The sequence below is a fragment of the Podarcis bocagei genome, assembly GCF_964188305.1.
Source record: "Podarcis bocagei genome assembly, chromosome: 14".
Lineage (NCBI taxonomy): Eukaryota > Metazoa > Chordata > Lepidosauria > Squamata > Lacertidae > Podarcis > Podarcis bocagei.
Genome location: NC_138139.1, coordinates 47,218,689 through 47,227,861, shown reverse-complemented (window position 1 = coordinate 47,227,861; position 9,173 = coordinate 47,218,689). Strand labels below are relative to the sequence as shown.

Here is a 9,173-nt window from a genome sequence, read left to right as displayed (position 1 = left end):
AATGTAGCCCTAGAGAACCTCTGGGTCCCAGAAGTTGCTGAACTACAACTCCCAACATTCCTGGCCATTGGTCATGCTGGTTAGAGCTGAAGGAAACTAACTCAGCGACAATGGGAGGGCCAAAAGTTCCCCAAATCCTGCCCAAATCTGTGGCCTTGCAAAAACTAAATACCCAGAGCCCACAAAGAAACTAGAGTTGTGGGTTTTTTTGCAAAAACGTTTAGAATAAGGTTTATTACCCCGTTTAAAAAAATAGATATAAAATAACAGCACGTTCTGCCCAGCAGAAAACATTATTGTCAAGACTTTCCCGTAGCCTCACTTTGTGCAAACAGTTTTTCAGTTATGAGTTATGTAAACATTAGAAGTCAAGTGTTCAAGTTCCACCCCTCCTCGACATACAGTAGAACTGCTACAAAAATAGATATGTTCACGACTGACACGTTCCCAAAAATCCCGACATCTGCCTGCGTCGTTGCAATCCGCATATCCCAACAGTCACTGCGCCAAAGCCACTCCAAGCTTTCCGTCACAACCGCCTCTTCACCCTGAACAGGGCTCTCCGCGAGCGAGCGGATCGCTTCCGCCCGGCCCTCAAGGTCATAGCTGCGCGCTATTTTAAAAGCGGCAACAGATCAGAGCGACCTCTGGGGACTTGGTTTCCTCCCCCGTCATCGCCTTTCTCCCAGCCGCACTGGCCGATTTAATGCAAACCCTTTACAACTTGAAAGGGAACGATTCCAAGTAATCCTTTAAGACCGGGTTGAGAGGGATGCGCCTTAAGTTCTCTCTGCCGTACGTCGCCACGATGTTTTTCCGGCAGAGTTCCTGCAAGGACCGCATGCGCTCCTTGCGCAGCGGGGCGACCAGGGCTTTCCGCGGGGAGCTGACATAATGCTCCAGCAGCTGGAAGAGACAGTCAAATACCTCTTTGCTGCCGTCCAGGCTGAAGCGGCCAGCCTGGAAGACCACGCGGATGCTTGTGGGTCCCGTGGCAGTCTTAACGCTAATGGTGAAGAAACAGTTCTTCTGCCGGCTGTCCCGGATGAGGAACGTCCCCAGCGACTCGCCTTTGAGTTTCTCATGGGCCGCGTTGACCGACAACGGTCCCCAATAAAACCCGCACTCATCCAGCAAGGCGCTGGTGCGAATGATGGTGCTGAAGTCCGCCTGCGAGCGAAAGGTGTGGAAGTGGGTGTCCCGGGGCGCGGCGCTGGCACAGCCGAGAGCGTGAGGGACTCGGGCTTGCAGGGCGTCCCGCAGCGGCGGCTCAAGTCGACACCTCAGGCCTGTGGCGATCCCATTCTCAGGCGTCACGCTGCTATGTGCTACCATCCTACAGACTGGGTCCGCCGGTGTGGTCTTCCATAGCCTCCGGGGCCTGGGAAGCGCTACTGCGATGGAGCTCTCCTGCAAGGCAAAAGAAAGAAGCCACAAATCAGGAGGAGGTCTACTGGGAAGGAACAGCTTCTTGAGAAAAACCACAAAGCTTTGGCTGATCTGCCCTAAGTAAAGACAACACTCCTGTCTGAGCGAGCTCATTCATGTCGTCCTCCTCCCTCTCTCTCTCGTTTGAAAAGGGAAAAAAGAGCTAAGTAACGTTTACACATGCTCGCAAGTGGTTTCCTCTCCTCAGCCGCAGAATGCATCAGAGGCCCGCTGATGGGAACCGCCGGTTCAGAAGCCCGCCTTTCCCATCAGTTGATTAAACCCGATAGCGCTGTTACTTACACGGCGCTAGAATTTATCTCCAAGGCTGCTCTCCGTCCAGGAACAAACTCACCCCACACACAGAAAAGGTGTCACTTCCGAGTAAATTATTTCACCCCTCCTGCCCCACCGTAGTAAGATGATGCAGTCCACGCTCTCCCTTTTATTTTTTCCAGACCCCCTTTGGTTTTGCTCTGAATGTTTATGAAGAGAAAGAGGAGGAGTTTTCAGAGAATTTTATATATGTCTCTTTCTGAATGAATAAACGCAGGGCTCTAGACGCAGCAGTTCTCAACCTGTGGGTCCCCAGATGTTGTTGGACTACAACTCCCATCATCCCTGAGCTCTGGCCTTGCTAGCTAGGGGTGATGGGAGTTGTAGTTCAACATCTGGGGACCCACAGGTTGAGAAAGGCTGCTCTAGAAGAAGGGGCTTTGGCTTACTGGAGCAGCTGTATGCTGCAGTGGGGAGGAGAGTTGGAATCATATAATTGTTGGAAGGACACCCCAGGGTCATCTAGTCCAACCCCCTGCAACGCAGGAATCAGTGTGGAGTTATGCAAGAGAAATGTCCCTGCGGATCATGCCCCACCATTCCTGCTCTTGCCACAGCCTTTGCTGGCCTGGGACTCCCCCCCTCCAGATGTTTCTGGAGCGCATCTCCCATCCACACTGCTTTGATGGCCGAGGCTGGTGGGAGTTGCTAGCCCCAAACATCTGGAAGCCCCCAGGTCAGCAAAGGGTGTGTTTCGAAGCATGGGAACTCAGGAAAGAGTGGGGTTTCTCCAGTTTGGGAACCAAATCCCCCAGAGCAGAACACAGCTTGCCAATATGAATAGATTCCTTTGTGCAAACCAAAAATAATAATAACGTGCGGTTTGCCTGCTTGCCAAATCACTGAGTAATCCTAGATCGCCTTCTTGAAGAAGTGCTCCGCTCCCCCCCCCCCGCTTCGCAGCCCCCCCCATCTCATGGGATCTTAAGGCTATAATCTCCCCATGCACACACAAATCACCCCCTGTGAACTTGTAAAGCATTATTCCACTTGCTCTTAGACTCGCTCTCCCTCCCTCTTTTTTAAAAAGAAGAATTGCTTTAAGTGGTCCAGTTTAAATGGCTTCCTATTATTGATATATCTTCAGCATCCACCGGTGGGGAGGCAGGCAAAGCCTTTCCCCAGCCGAAACTGCTCGTAACTGCCAGGGATGAGTTCCTAGCCCCCAGCATCCACTAACCCCTGACAGCTCATGGGTCGATACATCTCCTTCACCTGCCTTGACCTTCCTGGCAAGCATAGATTTTAGGATTTATCCCCCCCCCCGGTCAGTTTATAGATCTCGGTTGGCACGTCACTGAGAATGCACAATGCATTCTCAGAAATCGAGCCTCCCAGGTACGCCTGGAGGTCTGCAGCCGGTCAGATTCTGAGTCGTCCGCAACATGACACAGACTCTCTAATTGCTTCCAAGTTGAGGGGAAGCAACAGCTGGCATCTGTAAAGGCTCCATAAAGTGCAGGATTCGGATCTTGCTGCAAGACGGGTGTCAGCAACTACCACTGCCAGGCAGCGATGAATAATATTAGCAGTCATGAAAATTTTACGGGACCTCACGAACGGGAAATGACTGATCTGACAAGGCGCTGAGTTGGCAGCTGGTTGCTGGACCACCGTAGGCTCAAATAGGATGGAGCAGGAAAAGAACCGGGGGGGGGGGCTTATCTCAACCCTCTCCACCTCGCTTTTCAGCACCCAACATGCTATCTCAAGCAAAGCGATCTGGATCATGTGTTGTGATGCTACCATAAAGGTCTCCCATCCATGCCCTCCAATTCTGCAACATTCTTTCTTCTCCAAAGAGCCTTGTGCAACTCCAAAGCTTGCTTCCCTTAACCTGCCCACAAAGGAGCCCTGTGTCACTCAAAAGCTTGCTACTTTGCTCCTGGAAACGGCCTGTGTGGTTTTATTTTATTATATAGTATTGCAATAAATCTGTAAAAGGCCTTGCCTTTGAAAGAGGGCACAGGGAATATTTGGGGCAAGGCAAACACGGATAGGTTATACTGCAGGAGGTGGTTCTTACGCATGACAGGTACATCACTGTAATCCAAATACTAATCCTTTTCTGGACAAGCTTTGAAGAGAACATTTAACTGCCATATAGTTCATCTACATACTGAGGATGAGGTTGCCTGTTCCTCCAGAATTTTAAGGGTTTGGGGGAGGGAGGGGGGAAGGATAAAAGGAGCGAGCCATATCTACCAACACCTCATTAAATCTGCAATAAGACTTCTACAGAAGTTTGGCACAAACTTCCTAAACAAGGAAATCTTCAGGCGAAGGGCCAAAGGAAAGGGAAAAGCAGTTTGGGAAGAGCTTTGTTTTCGTAAAAACAAACGAAGGCGCCCTCCTCAAAAGACCTCTCCCTCTCTCTCGCCGTCGCTCTTTTCCCCACCAACCTCCGTTTGGGAGGAACCGCGGGCCGCTTGCGTTTCAAAGCCGTCACCCTAACGCAAGCAGACGCGAGAGAGAAGACCGAAAGAGAGACGTTTCAAGGCGGCGCCTTTTGAAGCGGCGCTCCAGATCTCCGCGGCTGCTCCGCTCCACATTTGCTAAAGGTCGCTGCGATCCGTTTCGAGTTGGCTTTTTGTGTGCGTTTTTTTTTTTTAAGTGAGCCTGTTTTTTCCCCCCTCTCCAAGCTGCAATTCTGCGCTTTGGGGAGGGGGGCGCGTTTCCTTCCACGCAAAGCATTTTATTTCTATCTGTTTTTTATTTTCTATTTTTTTTGTGCCCGCTCCCTAAAATACCCCGGCACCTAACTTCGCCCTCCCCGCACCAAAATGTCTCCAGAATCCTGCTCTGCCTCCCCCCCGGGAGTTGGAGGAGAGAATCGGCATCTCTGCCTGGCGCAACCCGGAGCGTCCGCCTTACCTCGGGGACGCGCCGCTGCTTCTTAACCCGAGGGGACCGGCACTCCTGAGAAGGGTGGCCGTCGCCGCCTCCGCCGCAGTCGCTGCTGTCGCCTTCCAGCGCCCGGCCGTGGCACCGCCTCCGCTCCGAGCTGCTGCTGCTGCTACCCTGCCGGGACTCGGCAGCCGCATCATCCGCTCGGGCCGCCGCGAAGCCACGTCGAGGGGCGCTGCTGCGCGGGACCGAGGCTGCTGTTCCTGTCGAGGCCGCGGCCGTCTCTCCTGATCGCCGCAGCTGATGGCTTTTTAACCCGCCTCCCTCCCTCCCTCCTCCTCGGTGCTAGCACCGCCCTCCCTCCCTCCCTCCCTCCCGCGGTTCTGCGAAAACACGTGCCTGCGCCTCTTCGCCGAACACTTTCGCTTTCCGTCCCGGCCACATCAAAGGCGCCTCTGGAGGGGAGGGAGCTGGAGGTGGCGCGGACGCGCCCTCGGCGCCCGCTGCCGGGGCAGGGCTGCAACCCACCTTTACCTGCAAGCTGCGAGTGCCGGATTTACGGATAAGCTAAACAAGCTATAGCTTAGGGCCCCACTCTCTTGGGGGCCCCCAAAAAAAATTAAAGGAAAAAAAAACTGGAGGTACCTTTACAAAATATAAAATAAATATAAGATAAAAAACAAAGTAAAACCTGCGTACAGCAACAGTGGCAGATGGCTTATCTATTAGGTCCATAAATTGCCATATATTGCATATATTCAACACAAAAAAACAGCGGCAATCTGTTGTTGTCAAAGGACAGCTGGACATATAAAGGGCCCCATAACCTTCAGTAGCTTAGGGCCTCACCAGACCTAAATCCGGCCCTGCCTGCAACCCCAGGGGTGCAAACCTTAATGAAATTTGGGGGTGGGGGGAGCAGGGCAGGTAAGCCCTGCCCCACACAATCGATCGCACGTCGCACTATTTGAATGGCATTGTCTATCGACAGAGTTGGCTCCTATGCGCGCGCCCCCCCCCACTCCTGTTTCTCCCCGGCGCGCCCAGCCCAGAATTCAGGATCCGGCGCGAGGGCTCCTGAGCGCGTGCAGAGTGCGTTCCCTCACCTCCGCGGAGAAGCTGCTGCAAGCGGGCTGGCACCTCCGGCACGGCACCGGTCCATGGCACGCGCGAATCCCCGCAGCCCTTTCCCGTCCCCCGAGAGGTGCGCACTTACTCGGGAGTAATCCCCGTTGCACTCGGCGAGACATGCCTCGGGTGGATTTGTCGTGTTTGTTTAGTAGGGGGCTCTGAGCTGCGACTGCAGCCCTCAGAAGAGGGAACAGGTTCTCCTGGCCGAAGGGGGACTTGCTCCCGAGTAAAACCTACTCCGGGTTTGGGCTACTTGGGTTATAAATAGAGAGTGTTTCCAGCGCCGCCAGGCGCCGGTGCGCATCTTTCTGGCGTTGTGCGGCGTAAGAACAGGTTGAGAGGGGCTCTGAGTACGTGCAGAGTGCGTTCCTTGAATTCAGAGAGCCGCAGCCACTCCTCCCGGGGAAGTGTCATAGAAATGCACTGAAATGTGCAGGAGAAATGAATGGTGGCCAAGATGCATGATAGCTCAGTTGGTTAGAATGCAGTGCGGATAATGTCAAGGTTGCAGGTTTGATTCCCCTATGGGACAGCTGCATATTTGGGGTGGACTGAGATGATCCTCAGGGTCCCTTCCAATTCTACGAATAAAGAGAGGCACCATCTGACCTCCGCATAAGCAAATCAGGAGGACGAATGTTCAATAAATAAATTTAATCTACTTTTTAAAAAAATGTTATGGAAAGAGATTGTTTTTAATTTCTGTAAAAGGAGGGTCTCGTGAAGAAGGCGGCTTTCTGTTTGAATCTGGAAGTTCTCCCAGTTAGGGAAGGACTTCTCTGCAGTTTTCAAGGAGCAAGAGGAAATGCACTTTGCACATGCACAGAGAGGTCCTTTCAAGTGTTCATGCTGCACATGCATAGAGAGGTCCTTTCAAGTGTCTCGCCAGAGTGGTGCATGCTCTGGTTATCTCCCGCTTGGACTACTGCAATGCGCTCTACGTGGGGCTACCTTTGAAGGTGACTCGGAAACTACAACTAATCCAGAATGCGGCAGCTAGACTGGTGACTGGGGGCGGCCGCCGAGACCACATAACACCGGTCTTGAAAGACCTACATTGGCTCCCAGTACATTTCCGAGCACAATTCAAAGTGCTGGTGTTGACCTTTAAAGCCCTAAACGGCCTCGGCCCAGTATACCTGAAGGAGCGTCTCCACCCCCATCGTTCTGCCCGGACACTGAGGTCCAGCGCCGAAGGCCTTCTGGCAGTTCCCTCATTGCAAGAAGCAAAGCTACAGGGAACCAGGCAGAGGGCCTTCTCAGTAGTGGCGCCCGCCCTGTGGAACGCCCTCCCATTAGATGTCAAAGCGATAAATAACTACCTGACATTTAGAAGACATCTTAAGGCAGCCCTGTTCAGGGAAGTTTTTAATCTGTGATATTTTACTGTATTTTTGGAAGCCGCCCAGAGTGGCTGGGGAAACCCAGCCAGATGGGCGGGGTACAAATAAATTATTATTATTATTATTATTATTATTATTATTATTATTATTATTATTATTAAAAATACGTGTGTGGTGTTGTTGTCCTTGAAGAGAAAACTACTCCAGGGTGGTTTCTAGAAAAGCACAAGCCAATTTGTTCATAATAAAACATCACCAGGCTAGCGATTAATAATATAAATGGCCTGAGATTACTAACGCCTGGCAAAACCAGCCTCTGAGCAAGTGATGTGCAAGACAATGAGGGGAGTCTGTTGTCTTCATGGCCCAAAGTGGACCATCAATTCTGCTGGGCTGGGATTCAGAAGCAGGCCCCCCAGGATCCTCAAGGTAGCCCTCATGAGGACTAATAGCAGTTTATATATCTTTCTCATAGCGTTTTTATTAGGTCTCCAACAATATTTCAAAGCATTTCTCATCATGTACAGTTTTTTTAAGCGTACAATTTTCTTGACTTCCCAGCCCACCTTTCCTGATATTTTTGCTCCTTTTTATCAGCTGTTTTATAACATAGAAAAGGTAAAAGGTAAAGGACCCCTGGACGGTTAAGCACAGTTGAGTTTGACTTTGGGGTGTGGCACTCATCTTCACCTTCAGGCGGAAGGAGCCGGTGTGTCTGCACACAGCTTTCCGGGTCATGTGGCCAGCATGGTTAAACTGTTTTTAACGGGACACTGTGACGGAAGCCAGAGTGCACGGAAATGCCGTATACCTTCCCACCACAGCAGTACCCATTTATCTACTTGCACTGGCATGCTTTCGAATTGCTAGGTTTGCAGGAGCTGGGGCAAAGCAACGGAAGCTCACCCCGTTGCGGGGATTCGAACTGCCAACCTTCTGATCAGCAAGCCCAAGAGGCTCGGTGGTTTAGGCCACAGCATGCATTTTTATTATCTAAACCCCGCTAATGTTAAATCTTTCAGTAATCAACTGCTTATATTTCAAATCCTGCCTGCGATTTCATATGTTGGTGATAATTGGATGGGTAATCCATCTGCATTCCTCCTTAAACACTTCGTCATTTTGCCCTCTTAATTTGGCAGTTAATTTCGCCATTACAGCATATTCCATCCATTTCATAAGCCATTCCTCCTTAGTTGGTAATCCTTTCTATTTCCACTCGACCAGTAGCCATTTATAGACCTTGTGGTTGGCATCCGTCTGTCTCGAGAGACAATGGAGTGTGCCTCCAAGGGTGAAGCCAAACGGCTATGTTAGCAGCACCGAAGTGACCTGCCTGGGGCACAAGCCGGGGCAGTGTGTCTGGAGCTCTTAGGGTGCCCCCAGGACAAGACCCCCCCTGTCGGCCTCACCGATGGCAGGCAGCATCAGAGGAAAGCAGAGCAATGGATTTGGCCCCAGCTGGGGTGCAGGAGTTGCCAGAAGAAAGCGTACATCCAGCTGTCTTAGGCACACACTGGAAACTTAAAAAGGTAAAGGACCCATGACAGTTAAGTTAAGTTATGAACATCTCTGGGGTTGCGGCGCTCATCTCACTTTACTGGCCAAGGGAGCCGGCATTTCTCTGCAGACAGTTTTTCCGGGTCACGTGGCCAGCATGACTAAGCCGCTTCTGGCGAAACCAGAGCAGCGCACGGAAACGCTGTTCACCTTCCCGCCAAAGCGGTACCTATTTATCTACTTGCACTTTGACATGCTAGGTTGACAGCAGCAGAGACTGAGCAACGGGAGCTCACCCCGTCACAGGAATTCGAACCGCCGACCTTCTGATCGGCAAACCCTGGGATCAGTGGTTTAGCAACTTAGGTTGGTGCGATTAACATGGATTTTTACGTTCCATTTTCCTAGTGCAACAAATCAGCGTTATGAACGAAATTGGGTTTCTTGCTGTTAGGAAAGTGACAAGGAAAAATTCAATATGAATGGATATTTAACGGGATGGTGCTCGTTCCCTGCAAACAAATTGGATTCAGTGCTCCCCACTCTCACTTCCGTGTATAAGTTTTGTGAAGGATGAATGCCCAAGAA

At 51.3% G+C, this 9,173-nt stretch overlaps 1 protein-coding gene across 1 annotated transcript; it reads right to left on the bottom strand.

The window, feature by feature from the left end:
- Positions 1-203: 203 nt before the first annotated feature.
- On the bottom strand, positions 204-4,893 carry SOCS1 (suppressor of cytokine signaling 1). The gene is made up of 2 exons (XM_081169768.1): positions 4,639-4,893; positions 204-1,410 (listed from the first exon to the last, which is right to left on the bottom strand). The coding sequence occupies exon 2, from the start codon at positions 1,333-1,335 to the stop codon at positions 718-720; it is 618 nt and encodes a 205-aa protein (XP_081025894.1). The 5' UTR covers positions 1,336-1,410; positions 4,639-4,893; the 3' UTR covers positions 204-717.
- Between the last annotated feature and the right edge of the window lie 4,280 nt (positions 4,894-9,173).